The sequence below is a fragment of the Python bivittatus genome, unplaced genomic scaffold, assembly GCF_059951505.1.
Source record: "Python bivittatus isolate LINGU-HERP-01145 unplaced genomic scaffold, Pbiv_v1 ctg000480_np1212, whole genome shotgun sequence".
Lineage (NCBI taxonomy): Eukaryota > Metazoa > Chordata > Lepidosauria > Squamata > Pythonidae > Python > Python bivittatus.
The window spans coordinates 23,804,228-23,823,159 of record NW_028277075.1 but is presented as its reverse complement, the minus strand read 5'-3'; the positions used below and the strand labels follow the sequence as shown (position 1 = coordinate 23,823,159).

The following is an 18,932-nucleotide window of genomic DNA, read 5'->3' as shown; positions in this document are numbered from 1 at the left end:
TGCTTCCCCAACTAAATGGATTTTGATCTTATGGGATCTAGTACGTGAGCATGCTCATGGAGGCATTTTCTTTTACCCCAGCTAATGGTGGAGAATTCATCTTCCTTGATCTTCTCATATGTTGGAGATCAACAAGTTACCAGAATTTCCATGTGCATTTATTTAGATTCTAACTATACTTTGCCAGAAAGCTCCCTAGGATGTAGCAGATTTGGGCAGAATTTGGGTCAAACCATGTATTGCAATCTAAGGTATGAAATATGATACATTTGTAGGACCACCCTTAGTGGAAAGGAACTCTCATAGTTTTAACACATTTGTAAATTCTTTGTTATTTATCTGATTATATTCTTTATTTTGCTTTTTATTCTGTCTGGTTTATATAAATTCTTTTCTTTCCTAAAATGTTCAATTACAAATATTTTTTAAAATATTCAAAGTATTTCACCATCCCTTCTTACTTGCACTGCTCTTTGCTCTAGCAGAAAACCCGTAAGGTATTGCTATCACTCATAGCAAGGCCCTCAAAATGCTCCCAAAATCTATAACTAAGCCAAGTCCCTGTTCAACATTTCATTCAACTGCCTCACATCTTCATCTGCTTTAACCCTAACCCTTACAGGAGCATTTCTGATGTTTGCTTTGCTTCAAGTAATGATGAAGAGGCCTAAAAGGACTATCACCGAGAGATCAGACGCTACAGGGGAACAGGGTGAATATTGGAACAGAGTTGCCTCTCTCCAAGTTCAGTCTTCCAAATATAACCTTTTAATCTGTGAGTTGGGGCAGTTTCCTTGCAGCTTAAAAGGGAAAAGAAAGAAGAGGTGGGCCATGCAACATGCCTGGGGCCACTTCCATTCTTAATTTCAGCCTCAGGCTCAGGCCCCTCCCCTATTTGGGAAGTCAGAGGTAGGGAACCTTTGGGCAAGGAGAGCTAGACATTTATGTGTTTTCCCTCCAAGGGCCAGAGAGAAGATGGTAAAGATGTGCTGATGTCAAGCAAAGAGCCCCTCCCAATGTGAAATATTGTGCTGCTGAAAATGGGCATAGTGGATTTCATCCAGCTTGAAAGAATGACTGTATTTTATAAGGCAATGTTATTTTGTGAGCCATTTCAGGTATATGGCAGGATTATCCATTTAATTAATAAAATAAATGCAATGTCTTTTCATATTACTGAGTAGTCTCCACCAATACGTGCAGTGCCAGTAATAAAAACTAGACAACACCCTTAGCTTTGTTTTCTAAGTCAATACAATTTCTCAAATTTATTTTTAAGAATTACTTCTAATATATCTTTTTCACAGAAGGAGAGTATAGGGAATGTTCTCATTCCATCTGTAAACACTGAAATACAGATCTGGGAAACAAGGGAAGAGACACAAAAAGTGCATTTTACAAAATTATCAACTAAAATATATTTTACATGTATTACATTTCAATTTAAATTCTACTGACTGCATTTTCAGTTTCAAAAATATTTCCATATCTAATAGATTAAAAAAGCATGAAATATTTTCATTGAAGATAAGACATTTCAAATCATTTACATGCTGTCTGCAAACAGCATAAAACAACTACACAAATCTTTAAAACAATATTCTTGGCCTGAAGTAGATTCTGACAATTATCAGAAGCAGGGAAGGATTTTGGGTTTCTCTTCTCCAGAAAAGGGGCTCCAACCCTATTTCAGAATTGGGCAGCTAACTATTTTTTTGTTTGTTTGTTTTTGGACAACTGTTGCTTTCCTGCCTGGAGAAGAAGCCAGAGAAGGGAAGAAGAGGAAGCAGCAACAGAAATCAGGACGTTAGGAAGTTATTCTGGTTTCTGAAGCTAAATCTCCACTTCTCTCATTAGGGCAGGAAGACCACCCTGAATCTGGGTCTCAGTTCACCATGCTGAGGATTCCAGCCACCACACCATGAATTCTCAGAATTTGGGGGGGGGGGGAGAGGCTCTCTAGCAGTAGAGTTTCTCTCCCATTTCTAGTTAAGAAAAAGAAAAAAAGAATCCCGAATCTGATTCTGCATAGATCAGACTAACCAACCCTTCATACACACTCCTACCCAGATCATTCGAGGACTATTTCTTTATCTCTACAATTCCCTCCTTGACTTGGCAAATGGAAGAACAGGCCACAGCTACTGAGCATATAATACTGCTCCCAAAGCATTCTCTCTGCTTACCCCTTCCATTAATCAGTTCCCTCTCCAGGGTTGCTTTCCCTTGTGTGAAGAAAAGTTGTACAGAATCTTCTGTTCCATTCCTGTGCTGTAACAAGATATGCTTTGTAGCCTTAGTCAACAAAGAGCCCTTCTGTGTCCAAGCAGTGGTTCTGATAAAGGAAGCCACTACTTTGACACTAGCAAGCTCGGATAATTCATGCTCAGTGTTAGGGTGGAAGATTCCTCCCCCAAACAGGAATACATCCATTCCTACTGGAATGGAATCACCACCTGATCTCTGCTATCCACCATGGTTAGATTTTTTTACAGCTCTCCCCCATCACTTCCCCTCTTTGGTATGTAGAGCAAGTCTGCAGATACCATTTGCGTCAACACACAAGAAGCTGAACATGGTAGGGCTACTTTCTCCAGAACTAACAGACATAGAGCACTGGTGGCCAAACTCATGCTTCTAGCCTGAGGGTCAGAACAGATAGTGCTAATTCTACTTGAAAAGACAACAATATTAAAGCCGTAGGAACACTTCTATAATAATACTAATTAAATCTCCCCCACCCCCTTACAAAAGAAAAAAAAAGCAACCACATAGGTCCCCAGTTCAGGTGAGCAACTCTGGCTGTCAGCAGGTACATGGACTGATACAGTGTTGATTCTCCTTTAGAATTAGTGCAATCTACAAATGGAATCCCAGTTGGGTGTTGACTGATTTGGTGGACTCTTCTTATGCTGTCCTTTGGTTTGCTTTAGAATTAACTGAAACAGCTTTGTGTTAAAGCTAAACTAAAGTATTCTAAGAGCTATACATGTAAGGCAAGAGGCAGAAATATCCGTGAGAATCAAGTAGCAGTTTCTCAAAATGCAAACCTCTCATTGGTCAGTTCCTTTTGGAAGCCAGAGTCTCACCATCATGGGCATGTTCATATGTCAGTGTTAAGATATTCTGGGGTAGGTGGGAGAGAAGAGAGGTAGACAGGCAAAAAGCAGATTCAGCTGGGTTACAATGCCTGTTTCAAGACTGAAACTCAAGCACTACGCACTATGCTATCATTTCTCAACTCTGGCTTCTAGCCCTCCCAGGTAGATGAGTATGCAAATCCAGGTTCTACAAGGACTGTACATGAGAGCAAAGAAAATGGGATGGGGAAGGGAAAGAATATAAATTACCTCTGCCCAAAGAAGGCAGGCCTCTCTAGGTTTGTGGAGAGAAGAGATCAGTATTGTAGCAGCTGTTATTTATGTCTCAAGCTCTGAGAACTTTTCAAGTGCCACCCTACCATCCCCACCACCGCTGTGCCCAATTAGAGTGATCTTTAAGGCTGGGCCTGTTTCCTGATATCCTGACTTTTATGGCATTTATTTGGAAATAAATCCTACAGATGTCAATGTAAGTTAATGCTAAGCAATTGGCTAAGAGCTTCAACCTTAGAAGGATATGCAGCTTTTCACAATAGTGTGAGGTGATCCTATTACATCCTTCCCACTTCCTGCTTTGAAGGTGATGCCCAAAACAACCAATCTGACTGGGCAATCACAGAATACAAAATACCTTGAGTGTGGTCCTTCCCTTCTCAAGTGGTATGTATGCAGAATATGAGAAGGATTTTCAGTATATTAATGGCTCCAAAAACAAGGTCTCATCTCCATGTTCAATATCATACTAAACAAAAGGATATACGTCCTTCCTCTTCTTAGAAGAACATGACACCAGGAACCTTTTTATAGTTTGACTCACTCCTACACTGAAGTTTTCCTTCAGTATGTTCTACCCATCCCCAGCAAGATTGGCTCTAGATTCAGTTTACTGGCTTTTATCCACTTTTATCCTCTCTTCCCCCCTCCCTCCAGTATATGAAGCTCATTGTACAGATATATAGATATAGATTTACAGAAGCAAGCACCTATATCTATATACAGACACACATTTCTTTATAGATATATATTTCCATTTATGCTTTTTATATGAAGTGCTGTGCTTTGAAGATCTGCCTTAACAGGAAATCTGCTTCCAAATGTAGAGGACTGAGTGCTTCGGGGATGTTATTCAGTGCCTGTGGGCAGCACTCCACAAAAGGAGGCCCCTACATGGACAAAGAGCTCAGCCTGCCTAATGGCTTGCTGTCGCTACTCACTAAACCCACAGCAGTATTATTGTGGATTCTTCAAGATGCGTCCATGCCTGAAATCATAGACGTGACGGCAGAGGAAAACCAACTCTGGATCAGTGTCCTCTGGCACCTTGCGATGGGCAGGGGTGGAATACTCTTCAGATGGAGGAACCATCACTGTTTTCTTGCCTGGAATCCCTTCCACACGACGCTTTGCCAAGGCACAAAATCTGCAAGACAGACAAATAATGATGCTAGTGCATTCTTGGTTACTCTGACACCTGCAGTTGGCCACAATTCATTGGCTCAGGGATTTCCCAAATTTTACCTTTTTTAGTTTTTCCAACTTGAAGAAATTGTTTTCTATTCCAGCTGCTATGGTTGCCCAGTGACAAGTTGGAGGCTGTGCTGGCACATGCACATATGTGCACATAGCAAAAGATTCCTTTGCTGGCCTGAGCCAAAAGACTGCTGAGTCCCATGCAAGCTATATGATGAAAGGGGGAGCCATGAGCCTTCCTCTCTTCTTCCCTTCACTTAGTAATATGCTTCAAATTACTTGGCAGTGGGACTTCAGCAATCTTTTGCTATGTACCCATCAATCAGCTGATTGACAGGCTACTGGGAGCCATGGTGGGCCACCCAGAAGCTTCCAAGGGCTGTATGCAGTCTACAGACTACAGTCTTGCTCTATGATAAAAGGCAAGCAAAGCCAATCTCCCACAGTAGATTACATTGCTCTTTTTCTTGTAGATTTGGAGCTGTGGGTTCCAGATCTATAAACACTGGCTCATAATGTATTGATAAAACTTCTGAGAAAATAAGTGGGGAAAAATAATAGCATAGTCCCACTGTTCCTTCCCCAGCATCCTTACTCCAAGATCAAAAGCACAAAAGTGTTGAAGACATTTGGATCTAGCACATCTTATTTATTCACTTAACAGTTCTTATATACTGCCCTAATCATATGATTCTCGATGTTGCAAAGCAAATACATAATACAAAATATCAAAACTCATAAAAATACAGCAAAATCAATACTCATCCAGCTGAAAGGCCAAATAATTGGATTGGAAGGGATAGCTCTGCTTCCTTCTGTTTTTTACTACTGAGTCTACAGCAGGGATAGGCAACCTGGTGCCTTCCATATATGCTGGATTACCAAACCTATGAATTTTGCTGGGTCTGATGCTGATGAGAGACAAAGGCCAGTACTTTTATTAACCTACGTTAGTTGGCACATACAAAAACTGTCTGAAGACAAATGCCATGGTGATCTCATAAGGATGTCTGTGAAAATGCCCACAATAGCACTGATTGTAACATGTCTGTCTGTCTGTCTGTCTGTCTATCAATCAATCAATCAATAAGAGGAAAATTCACTTTGACTGAAAAACATTTTTAAAACAATGGTAAAGAATATTTTTTTAAAGAAAATAAAAATCTAAGGCATACAAAATCTACTTCTCAGAAGATCCTTCCTGATCCATATCTTGGACAAACAATACAACTTTTGACATGAACACTGGCTTAGATGCAGTTAATAAGCAAATACAAAGAATTTATTAAATAATATTTCCAGAAAGATTAAGAGCTTCAGTTATTTCTACTAGAGGAAAAACGCTTCTTGTGTTTTAAACTGTCTCAAGTTGTAGGGCTGTGCATAATTTTAATGGCAATCTGATTGTCTATTATAAATAGAGTTAAAGCTTGGATGCTTCAAAATGTTTGTTTAGAAGTTTGATGGAGGAGGGCAGGTATACAAATGAATAAGAGTTCCCAATACAAATACTGAGCACTAGTTTTGACAACTTGTGCACTGAAAATATGTGTTGCCCCACAAACCACAACTACAGTGGGGCAAAAAAGTATTTAGTCAGCCACCAATTGTGCAAGTTCTCCCACTTAAAAAGATGAGAGAGGCCTGTAATTTTCATCATAGGTATACCTCAACTATGAGAGACAAAATGGGGGAAAAAATCCAGAAAATCACATTGTCTGATTTTTAAAGAATTTATTTGCAAATCATGGTGGAAAATAAGTATTTGGTCACCTACAAACAAGCAAGATGTCTGGCTCTCTCAGACCTGTAACTACTTTTTTAAGAGGCTCCTCTGTCCTCCACCCGTTACCTGTAGTAATGGCACCTGTTTGACCTTGTTATCAGTATAAAAGACACCTGCCCACAACCTCAAACAGTCACACTCCAAGTTCCACTATGGCCAAGACCAAAGAGCTGTTGAAGGACACCAGAAACAAAATTGTAGACCTGCACCAGGCTGGGAAGACTGAATCTGCAATAGGCAAGCAGCTTGGTGTGAAGAAATCAACTGTGGGAACAATAATTAGAAAATGGAAGACATACTAGACCACTGATAATCTCCCTCGATCTGGGGCTCCACGCAAGATCTCACCCCGTGGGGTCAAAATGATCACAAGAACGGTGAGCAAAAATCCCAGAACCACACGGGGGGACCTAGTGAATGACCTGCAGAGAGCTGGGACCAAAGTAACAAAGGCTACCATCAGTAACACACTATGCTGCCAGGGACTCAAATCCTGCAGTGCCAGACGTGTCCCCCTGCTTAAGCCAGGACATGTCTGGGCCCGTCTGAAGTTTGCTAGAGAGCATTTGGATGATCCAGAAGAGGATTGGGAGAATGTCATATGGTCAGATGAAACCAAAGTAGAACGTTTTGGTCTAAACTCAACTCGTTTGGAGGAGAGAGGATGCTGAGTCGCATCCAAAGAACACCATACCTACTGTGAAGCATGGGGGTGGAAACATCATGCTTTGGGGCTGTTTTTCTGCAAAGGGACCAGGACGACTGCTCCGTGTAAAGGAAAGAATGAATGGGGCCATGTATTGTGAGATTTTGAGTGAACACCTCCTTCCATCAGCAAGGGCATTGAAGATGAAACATGGCTGGGTCTTTCAGCATGACAATGATCCCAAACACACCGCCCGGGCAACGAAGGAGTGGCTTCGTAAGAAGCATTTCAAGGTCCTGGAGTGGCCTAGCCAGTCTCCAGATCTCAACCCCATGGAAAACCTTTGGAGGGAGTTGAAAGTCCGTGTTGCCCAGCGACAGCCCCAAAACATCACTGCTCTAGAGGAGATCTGCATGGAGGAATGGGCCAAAATACCAGCAACAGTGTGTGAAAACCTTGTGAAGACTTACAGAAAACGTTTGACCTCTGTCATTGCCAACAAAGGATATATAACAAAGTATTGAGATGAACTTTTGTTATTGACCAAATACTTATTTTCGACCATGATTTGCAAATAAATTCTTTAAAAATCAGACAATGTGATTTTCTGGATTTTTTTCCCCATTTTGTCTCTCATAGTTGAGGTATACCTATGATGAAAATTACAGGCCTCTCTCATCTTTTTAAGTGGGAGAACTTGCACAATTGGTGGCTGACTAAATACTTTTTTGCCCCACTGTACCTAGAGAGAACACTCTTCCAGTAACAAACAAGACATCTTATGGAACTCTTTTGATGGAGCACCAAGACCATAACACAAGCACGGTAAGAGCGCCACCTACCTGCAGTACTCTGCAAAGGTCAGAACATAGCACTTCTCCTCAATACAGGCCACGCTGTTCTCGTCCTGGTGTCGGGATGCAAAGATCTCATTCTGCAAGAAGGTGTACAAGGGGATCAGAACAGTTTTCCAAGGCATGTTTTTGTCTGTGGGTGTGTTAAGATACAGATCTTTATTTCTACATGCTCTTCAGGTCACACTTTTAAGCACAGTTCTGCCAAGAAGCAGGTCAATTGCTGTATAGATGAGTCAACATTTTAGAGACCAGCATGGAGTGATTTAACCATTAACTATTACATTTTCAAGTTATATATAAAGCATTCAGAGTGTGGGTTCTTCATTCAGGTTCTGGTGCTTAATCTTCTGATCACATATACCAGGTGAGGCAAACTTTTTATTGCTGAGGTGCACATTTTGATAAAAGAATATATTTAATATCTGAGGGCCCCAGGGGTTAGGCTGGTAGTGTGCGATCTAATTTTTTTGATTGATGTGTTTAAGGGGGTGAATTTTTTTTTAAAGGCAAAACAGGTATGTCAAGGCTACTGAAGGCTTAACATATCAATATTAGCCTGTTTTTTAAAGAAATGAGATACTGCACTAGAGGGTTGAATTAGATGACTTCCATGGTCCCTTCCAACTCTATGATTCTATCTTATAATGTAGCATTCGTGAGTATATTTGTTTGTTTAGTGCAGTGTTTCTCAACCTTGGCTGCTTTTAGCTGTGTAGACTTCAATTCCCAGAATTCTCCAGCAAATGTGTTGGCTGGGGAATTCTGGGAGTTGAAGTCCATACAGCTAAAAGTGGCCGAGGTTGAGAAACACTGATTTAGTGAATGTATATCCTGCTTTTGCTTCAAGAGCTCAAGGTGGTGTTTATAGCATTCCTTCCTCCAATTTTTTCTCACAACAACTACCCTGAGGTAAGTTGGTCTGAAAAATAATGATTAGCCCAAAGTCACCCAGTGAACTTCCATATTCAAGATGGATTTGAACATGGATTTCCCTGGTCCTATCCCATCACTTTACACCACACTGGGCCTTTTTAAGTTTAAGTGTATACATTTAATGACTAATAATTTCCACCTCATCTTAGTTCCTTGATGTAGGGAAAAGGAGGTGGATACCAGTACTTATTCTCATTAATTTATGAGATAGTTTACAACAACATATTAATACATTACATTATGTAACAGTTAATCAGTTTTTTCATTTTTGTGTGTTTTTGGACAGCAGTTCTTTAGGGGAGCCAGGGAAGGAAATTTAATCGAAATAGATTACATATTAGTGTTTATATTTTATATGTAAATGTATCTAGCTAAAATGGAAGTCTGCCAGTTCAGAAATATGCATAGACATTTCACAGCCTTCAACTGCCTACTCATTCACTTACATAATTTGGCCAAAAGAAGACTTTGTTTTCAAGTAACTCTTATATTTCAATTTCTGGGATCAACCTGACAACACGTCAAATCAATTACTGCCTTCTCCTCAAAGCTCCCACCCCTCAGTTTTAAACTAAAGGCAATGGCGCTCATATTTTCCCTGTGTTAGTCTAGAAATTTTAGATCTGAAGCCATCAAAGGTGATTGGATCATCCTGTCAGGTGGACATTGTAGTTGGAATTAATTTAATCATAGGAATTGCTAGTTGAGGAGAGGGGAAAGGCGAGAGAGTTGTTTTTGTTGCTACTGAAAAAAGCAATTTTCCTACAACTGTAGTCTTAAATGAAGGAAAAGACATTTAGATCTACCATAATGGAAGAGAACCTCTGCGTTTATTGTGCAATAAAAACAATAATCTGGAAAGGTAGCATTGTAACAATATACTGTAGGTCTTAATAGGGAAAAAATCCAACCTTTAAAGATAACCCTCCAGTCTTAGAGGCAAATGATTTCCATAGCTTTTGGTGTCTTAAAGCGAAGGAAAGCCAACTTTAAGATATGAGCAAGAACCATTCTCTAACAAATTCACAAAGATAAAAGTACACTTTCAGAGTAATTAAGGACTGTTTATAAAATTATGAATGTTTGGAGTGAGGTAATGGAAAGTCTTTTAATGCCCTGCCACTCTAATTACTTCCCAACTTATTCCAGGGGGCAGCCATGTTAGTTTGGTACAGAAGAAACACCCAAAGCAATAAATGTGCTAGTCTTTAATGTATTCTTTGCCACTTTTTCCAGCTTATGAAACAGCACAAATTTTCCTATGTCTAAAAAGAAGTGGCCCAACTGCTGAAGCACTTGTCCAAAGCAGAACATCAAATGTTCTTCCTTTTCTTTGCAAGTAAATGGTTGCAGAAGTATTAGAAACATCAGAACTATAACATCAAGCAACCTTTGCTGACCTTTTTTTTAATGTTCTGGACTTCCATTCCCGGTCATTGTGGCCAAACACTCACCTGATGCATGCTAGAATTACGGCCTCCCTGAGTGTGCTCTGGTCTGTAATACCACAGGAGGCTCATCATCAGTTCCCCTAGAAAGGGATAAAGTAGGTTTTTTTAATACTCTAACACACCAGCATAAAGTCAGACAGGATACAAAGACAGGCTTACCTCTAACAGTGGTCATTAGTGCATTCATACATATAGGCAATGCACCTGTGCATAGCCAACACTGGAATATTTTACTGCTGCAGGGGATGTTTTTAAGTGGGAAGTTCTCACCTGCCTCAGTTTCCCCAGACTGAAGAGCAGAACAGGAAAAATGCAGCCTACCTGAGCAGGGTGGTATGTGGGTTGTATAAGAAACCTGTTCTTCTCATAACTCTCTGTGCAACACATCTGAGTAAGTGAATTAAAGGTGGGCCATTGCCCTCAATGAACTTCCAGTTCTGATATTTAATGTTTAATGAATGTAGAACAGGAAACAGTGATCTTTTTTGACCTAGGGGCTGTGAACAGTCCACAACTTCTTGCTGGTTTTAAATGAAATTTAACTCCCCAAGCCCATAGCATGAGAAAAAGGTTCAAAATGTTTGCCCATCTCCTTACTGGTGGAGTAGTTCTTGGAGCTACAAGTAGGATGGTGAGGATTGTGCAATCTTTGGATTGTCATCCCATGATGTAGAAAACTGCAACTAGGTTATGATTTTACAAAACACAGGCAATGAGAGAACAGTAAGAAAGGTTGCAGAAAAAGACTTGATGGACCATTGGATGGCCAGGAGACAAAGGCTGCAGAAGAAGACATGGTGGACCATTGGATGGCCAGGAGGCTGTCTTCTGATCAAATGTAGCAGAGTTACAGGTGAAACTTGAAAAATTAGAATATTGTGCAAATGTTCATTTATGTCAGTAAGGCAACTCAAAAGGTGAAACCAATATATGAGATAGACGCATTACATGCAAAGCGAGATATGTCAAGCCTTACTTTGGTATAATTGTGATGATTATGGCGTACAGCTTATGAAAACCCCAAATTCACAATCTCAGAAAATTAGAATATTACATGACATCAATAACACAAGGATTGGAAATAGAAAAATATCGGACCTCTGCAAAGTTTTGTTGTTCAGTCGTTAAGTCGTGTCCGACTCTTCGTGACCCCATGAACCATATTGCGCCAGGCCTTCCTGTCCTTCACTGCCTCCCTGAGTTTGCTCAGTTTTATGGTCACTGCTTCAGTGATGCTATCTAACCATCTCATCCTCTGCCGTCCTCTTCTCCTTTTGCCTTCAATCTTTCCCAGCATCAAGGTCTTCTCCAAAGACTCCTCTCTTCGCATTAGGTGACCAAAGTATCTGAGCTTGAGCTTCATTATCAGTCCTTCCAATGAGCAATCAGGGTTGATTTCCTTTAAGATTGACTGGTTTGACCTCCTAGCAGTCCAGGGGACTCTTAAGAGTCTTCTCCAGCACCACAGTTCAAAGGCATCAATTCTTCAGCGCTCAGCCTTCTCTATGGTCCAGCTCTCACAGCTATACATTACTACTGGAAAAACCATAGCTTTGACTATGCGGATCTCTGTCGGCAAGGTGACGTCTCTGCTTTTTAATATGCTATCTAGGTTTGCCATAGTTTTCCTCCCAAGGAGCAAGCGTCTCTTAATTTCATGGCTGCAGTCTCCGTCTGCGGTGAATAAATAAATAAATGAAGTCTGTTACTGCTTCCATTTCTACCCCTTCTATTTGCCAGGAATTGATGGGTCCAGATGCCATGATCTTAGTTTTTTTAATGTTGAGTTTCAAGCCAGCTTTCGCACTCTCCTCTTTCACCCTCATCAAGAGGCTCTTTAGTTCTTCTTCACTTTCTGCCATTAGGGTGGTATCGTCTGCATATCTGAGGTTATTGATGATTCTCCCTGCAATCTTAATTCCGGCTTGTGATTCTTCCAGCCTGGCATTTCTCATGATGTACTCTGCATATAGGTTAAATAAGCAGGGTGACAGTATACAGCCTTGTCGTACTCCTTTCCCTATTTTGAACCAATCGGTTGTTCCGTGACTGGTTCTAACTGTTGCTTCTTGGCCCGCATACAGATTTCTCAGGAGACAGGTAAGATGGTCTGGTACCCCCATCTCTTTAGGAATTTGCCACAGTTTGTTGTGATCGACACAATCAAAGGCTTTTGCATAGTCAATGAAGCAGAAGTAGATGTTTTTCTGGAACTCTCGTGCTTTCTCCATGATCCAGCGAATGTTGGCAATTTGATCTCTAGTTCCTCTGCCTCTTCGAAACCCAGCTTGTACATCCGGTAGTTCTCGGTTCACGTACTGCTGAAGCCTAGCTTGTAGGATTTTGAGCATAACCTTGCTAGCATGTGAAATGAGTGCAATTGTGCGATAGTTTGAGCATTCTTTGGCATTGGAACGTAAACTGACCTTTTCCAATCCCATGGCCACTGTTGCATTTTCCAAACTTGCTGGCATATTGAGTGCAGCACTTTAACAGCATCATCTTTTAGTATTTTAAATAACTCAGCTGGAATACTGTCATCTCCACTAGCTTTGTTTTTAGCAATGCTTCCTAAGGCCCACTTGACTTCACTCTCTAGGATGTCTGGCTCAAGGTCAGTGACCACACCAGCATGGACATCGGGGACATTAAGATCTTTCTTGTATAGTTCTTCTGTGTATTCTTGCCACCTCTTCTTAATCTCTTCTGCTTCTGTTAGGTCCCTGCCTTTTTTGTCCTTTATCATGCCCATCTTTGCACTAAACGTTCCTCTGATATCTCCAATTTTCTTGAAGAGATCTCTAGTCTTCCCCATTCTATTGTTTTCCTCAATTTCTTTGCACTGTTCATTTAAGAAGGCCTTCTTATCTCTCCTTGCTATTCTCTGGAAATCTGCATTCAGTTGCTTATATCTTTCCCTTTCACCCTTGCTTTTCACATTCCTTCTTTCCACAGCTATTTGTAATGCCTCATCAGACACCCATTTTGTTTTCTTGCATTTCTTTTTCCTTGGGATGGTTTTAGTTGCTGCCTCCTGTACAGTGTTACAGACCTCCGTCCATAGTTCTTCAGGCACTCTGTCTACCAAATCTAATCCCCTAAATCTATTCATCACCTTCACTGTGTACTCACAAGGAATATGATCTAAGTCATACCTGAGTGGTCTAGTGGTTTTCCCTACATTCTTCAATTTAAGCCTAAATTTTGCAGTAAGAAGCTCATGATCTGAGCCACAGTCAGCTCCTGGTCTTGTTTTTGCTGTCTGTATAGAGCTTCTCCATCTTTGACTGCAAAGTATGTAATCAATCTGGTTTCGGTATTGACCATCTGGTGATGTCCATGTGTAGAGTCGTCTCTTGTATTGTTGGAAAAGAGTGTTTGCTATGACTAGCTTGTTCTCTTGACAGAATTCTGTTAGCCTTTGCCCTGCTTCATTTTGTGCTCCAAGGCCAAACTTGCCTGTTATTCCGATTACTCCTTGACTTCCTACTTTAGCATTCCAATCCCCTATGATGAAAAGGACATCTTTTTGGTGCTAGTTCTAGAAGGTGTTGTAGGTCTTCATAGAACCGGTCAACTTCAGCTTCTTCGGCATCAGTGGTTGGGGCATAGACTTGGATTACTGTGATGTTGAATGGTTTGCCTTGGATACGCACTGAGATCATTCTGTCGTTTTTGAGGTTGTACCCCATTACTGCCTTTCCCACTCTCTTATTGACTATGAGTGCAACTCCATTTCTTCTAAGGGTTTCTTGGCCACAGTAGTAGATATAATGGTCACCTGAATTAAATTCACCCATTCCCGTCCATTTCAATTCGCTGATTCCCAAGATGTCGACGTTCAATCTTGTCATCTCATGTTTGACCACATCCAGCTTGCCTTGGTTCATAGATCTTACATTCCAGGTACCTATACAATATTGTTCTTTACAGCATCGGACCTTCTTTTCGCTTCCAGATACATCCACAGCTGAACGTCCTTTCGGCTTTGGCCCAGCCGCTTCACTCTTTCTGGAGCTACTTGGAAATGCCCTCCACTCTTCCCCAGTAGCATATTGGACACCTTCCGACCTGAGGGGCTCATCTTCCGGTGTCATAACTTTTAGCCTTTTAACATTGTCCATGGGGTTTTCTTGGCAAGGATACTGGAGTGGGTTGCCATTTCCTTCTCCAGTGGACCACATTTTGTCAGAACTCTCTGTCATGACCTGTCCGTCTTGGGTGGCCCTGCACGGTATAGCTCATGGCTTCACTGAGTTATGCAAGCCCCTTTGCCACGACAAGGCAGTGATCCATGAAGGGGTCTGCAAAGTATAAGCATGCATATGTACTCAGTACTTGGTTTGGGCCCCTTTTGCAGCAATGACTGCCGCAATGCGGCGTGGCATGGATGCTATCAGCCTGTGGCACTGCTGAGGTGTTATGGAAGACCAGGATGCTTCAATAGCGGCCTTTAACTCCGCTGCATTGTTCGGTCTCATGTCCCTCATCTTTCTCTTGGCAATGCCCCATAGATTCTCTATGGGGTTCAGGTCAGGCGAGTTTGCTGGCCAATCAAGCACAGTAATCCCATGGTCATTGAACCAGGTTTTGGTACTTTTGGCAGTGTGGGCAGGTGCCAAGTCCTGCTGGAAAATGAAGTCAGCATCCCCATAAAGCTTGTCTGCGGAAGGAAGCATGAAGTGCTCCAAAATCTCCTGGTAGACGGCTGCGTTGACCCTGGACTTAATGAAGCACAGTGGACCGACACCAGCAGATGGCATGGCTCCCCAAAACAACACAGACTGTGGAAACTTCACACTGGACTTCAAGCATCGTGCATTGTGTGCCTCTCCATTCTTCCTCCAGACTCTGGGTCCTTGGTTCCCAAATGAGATGCAAAAGTTGCTCTCATCAGAAAAGAGGACTTTGGACCACTGGGCAACAGACTAGTTCTTTTTTTCTGTAGCCCAGGTAAGACGCTTCTGACGTTGTTTGTTGTTCAGGAGCGGCTTGACAAGAGGAATACGACATTTGAAGCCCATGTCCAGGATCTGTCTGTGTGTGGTGGCTCTTGATGCACTATCTCGAGCCTCAGTCCACTCCTTGTGAAAGTCCCCAACACTTTTGAATGGCCTTTTCCTGACAATCCTCTCCAGGCTGCGGTCATCCCTGCTGCTTGTGCACCTTTTTCTTCCACACTTTTCCCTTCCACATAACCTTCTATTGATGTGCTTTGATACAGCACTTTGGGAACATCCAACTTCTTTTGCAATTACCTTTTGGGGCTTTCCCTCCTTATGGAGGGTGTCAATGATGGTTTTCTGCACAACTGTCGGGTCAGCAGTCTTTCCCATGATTGTGATTCCTACTCAACCAGCCTGAGAGACCATTTAAAGGCTCAGGAACCCTTTGCAGGTGTTATGGATTCATTAGCTGATTAGAGTGGGACATTTTGAGCCTAGAATATTGAACCTTTTCACACTATTCTAATTTTCTGAGATTGTGAATTTGGGGTTTTCATAAGCTGTACGCCATAATCATCACAATTATACCAAAGTAAGGCTTGACATATCTCGCTTTGCATGTAATGCGTCTATCTCATATATTGGTTTCACCTTTTGAGTTGCCTTACTGACATAAATGAACATTTGCACGATATTCTAATTTTTCGAGTTTCACCTGTATATTGCAGCTGTCACCTATCTGGCAAATCATTTGTACTCACACTGGGAAACCCTCCTTGGGCTCCTTACATCACAGAAGCAGTTGAGAGGAAGGGTGAAAGGAAGCAATGCAACCAGCATAATTGGCCAAAATCTGACAGATGTCCAGGAAGCAAGGGGATTGCTCAACAGGCATGGATGGCAAAGGAAACTAGCTTGGAGAGAAAGGCTGAGGTAGGCTTTGTGATTTTTTTGTGAAATTCTTTGGGAAATTAGAAATAGAATTGGTCAACAGTCAAGGAACAAGGAGTGCAAGCTGAGGTGATTGATACAGCTTTAAAGTTAAGAAGCTATAGAACTGTTATTTGAGTTTTGCAATCAAACAGGAAAGGACAAGAGACAAATGATGAAGGAAGCAGTGATTTAACAGAAGATGGGGGTAAGAGGCAATGAGATCATTGATGAAAGGAGAGAAAACCAAGAAATGGTCACTTCTATATGGTAGGCAAAAATGGCTGCTAAATACACATGTACCAATAGAGGTGAATATGTGTAGCTCAGGGTTGAACTGTGGAGTCCTTGGGGTTCTCTGAGCTTGGTTCTTTCTTGCAAACGTTTCATTATCCGGCTAGGTAACATCTTCAGTGCTGAAGATGTTACCTAGCCGGGTAATGAAATGTTTGCAAGAAAAGAACCAAGCTCAGAGAACCCCAAGGACTCCGCAAATACACATGTACAAAAGATAAGGAAAGTCTTGCTGGCTTCAGAAAAAGTAGAATTTGGATGTATGCTGCAATGAACACTGAAACATTCCACAATAGCATGACAAGTGGAAAAATAAGCCTCTTTATTATTGTAAACACCATTTGGTCAAATTGTGATGCGCTGCCCACAGTACATCCCTTACTTTGAAAGAGAACTGCAAAAAACATGCTGCTATCTGAAGGGTTGTTGGGTCAGGCTATTAGCCCCCTCCCCTGCTATGAGTTAGGAGAACCATTTATTGTGGGATGGTTAGGCATGTCCCGTGGATTAAACACCAATGTTCTAGATTAGTTACAACATAAATGAGGACCCCCTTCTTTGTTGATTTATAAAAACAGCCGGGCCACATGGTTCCAAAACCCAGGACTGAATTTTGTACATTCTTGAAGAATGCTAAGAATTCTAGATAATTAAAGTGATAGCATACAGGTGACACCAGTAGTCATTAATTTGGAAGCTTTTACAGTGAGTAATCCAACCATGATAAAGATGTCAGTTGTGAATCTTCTAAGAAGATTCAACCCTACAGGAGAGTGAAGTGCAAGCTGCATAGGTGACAAAGCCAGCTTTTCAGATGATGACTGTGGGAGTTAACTGAGAATAGTCAAATACTGAAAGGTTCTCGCTGAAGCTTTGTGAACTAGATCCTGAAATAGAAGCTGCCATAATGCCTGACATCCACTAGTCACTGACATCCACTAGTATTGAGCCAGCTGGGGAAGGTTCACAGCATTTTTCCAGAGGAGGAATGTCTTTTGTCAGTGTGAATCTAGAATTGCTCCTATGAAGGGAAAAGATACATTAGAATGTAAATGAGACATCTCAGGTTGACCCAAAGACTGTGAGATGGAGCAGATGAAGGGTTCTGTGGATCTGTTTTGAAAGATGGATGAAAAAGAGCAACAATTTTCTATGATAGATATATTTGGATAATGAGAAGACAGAGATGAGTAATCATAGTGCATTTTGTGAAAAATGTTAGCATAACAGAGAAGCTAAAGAAAATAACTTCTACTGAAAGGTAGTTACTCCCTGTGTTGTAACTTCTGTAATGTGAGAACAGGCATCTTGTAAGTCAATTAGTGCAAACCAATTTTCAGATGTAGTAAAGGCAGTTGGTTTTGAAGAATCATTATCTGGATTTTTCTATCATAAATTGAAGCATTTAAGTTCCTTAAATCCAAGATAGGATGCGTGTTACCATCTCTTTTCTCTGATAAAGAAACTATTGAAGCAAAAACCTTGAAAACTAGAACATATGTGGCTGACTTTATTGCAGCCTTCTGTAAGATCTCAAGAATGTCACCATGAAGGGTCAAATCGAAGGGAGAATGGCAAACAAATCCTAAAGAAGGTTATACTATGAATTCAAACTATAAGAATCCTGGAATCTTATGTAACAGCCTCCCCTTCACTGCTTAGCTCTTGATACGCTGGACTTAGTGAGCTTAAATTTAATTGGAGAAGCATCTACAATAATACAGCTTGGTATCAAATGCTAAAAGAGAAGATATTATTCCTTCTCTTAAACGTCATGTAGGTTTTCAAAGTACTTTGATGTTGACAACATAGATACTATTGAGTCACGAGAAGAATGAAATGGGTGGTCTGAGTAGGTGGAAGAAGTGTTAAAGTGATAATCCTCAGAATCTAAGTGAACATCTTCAGCCAAGGTTTGAAGGTATCAGAGAAAATGAATAGTGCTGTTCAGTGGGGCAAATGGATAGAATCTACACTGAAAACTTATGCTTAAACAAGGCCACTGTTACCACTGGTCATATTGCATGGAAGGACAACAGTGCCAGGCAGAAAAATGGAGGAATAGGAGCTGTACTGGTCTATACCAGTGTCCTTCATCAGAGGAACAGGAGTAGGAAGAGTTGGGGGAGTTCTTGGGAACTCTTAGTGAGATCAAGATGACCTGGACTGGGAAGAATATGATTGCTTGGCATCCTGATATCTTCTTGTGAGGATTGTTGAATCTCTGTGGTGTGTGTGTTTTTTAATTTATTTATTTTTAATGTTTGTTCACAAAAAGAAGAAAAAAATACATAAAAGTGGTTTAACAAAAAAGTGAAAAAAATACAACAGAGAGAAAAGAAGTGTTAATATATCATAACAATAAACAATTTCAATTCTATATATACTTATCTAATATAAATACTATTCAAGTACATATATATTTCTAACAGATTTATATGACTATCATTTTTTTTAAAAAACCTACTGTATTTTGTATAAATGAGTCCCATATTTCATTATACTTGTCCATACAAAG

At 40.9% G+C, this 18,932-nt stretch overlaps 1 protein-coding gene across 2 annotated transcripts in view; it reads right to left on the bottom strand.

Moving 5' to 3' along the window:
- Positions 1-1,245: 1,245 nt before the first annotated feature.
- Positions 1,246-18,932, bottom strand: part of BAHD1 (bromo adjacent homology domain containing 1) — a 67,601-nt gene continuing 49,914 nt past the window's right edge. For both annotated transcript variants that reach the window (XM_088145458.1, XM_088145459.1), the window contains exons 5-7: positions 10,248-10,324; positions 7,846-7,937; positions 1,246-4,521 (exon numbers count right to left, since the gene is read on the bottom strand). In XM_088145458.1, the coding sequence (XP_088001584.1) occupies positions 4,332-4,521; positions 7,846-7,937; positions 10,248-10,324 (359 nt within the window). In that variant the 3' untranslated portion in view covers positions 1,246-4,331. The remainder of the gene's footprint in view (positions 4,522-7,845; positions 7,938-10,247; positions 10,325-18,932) is intronic.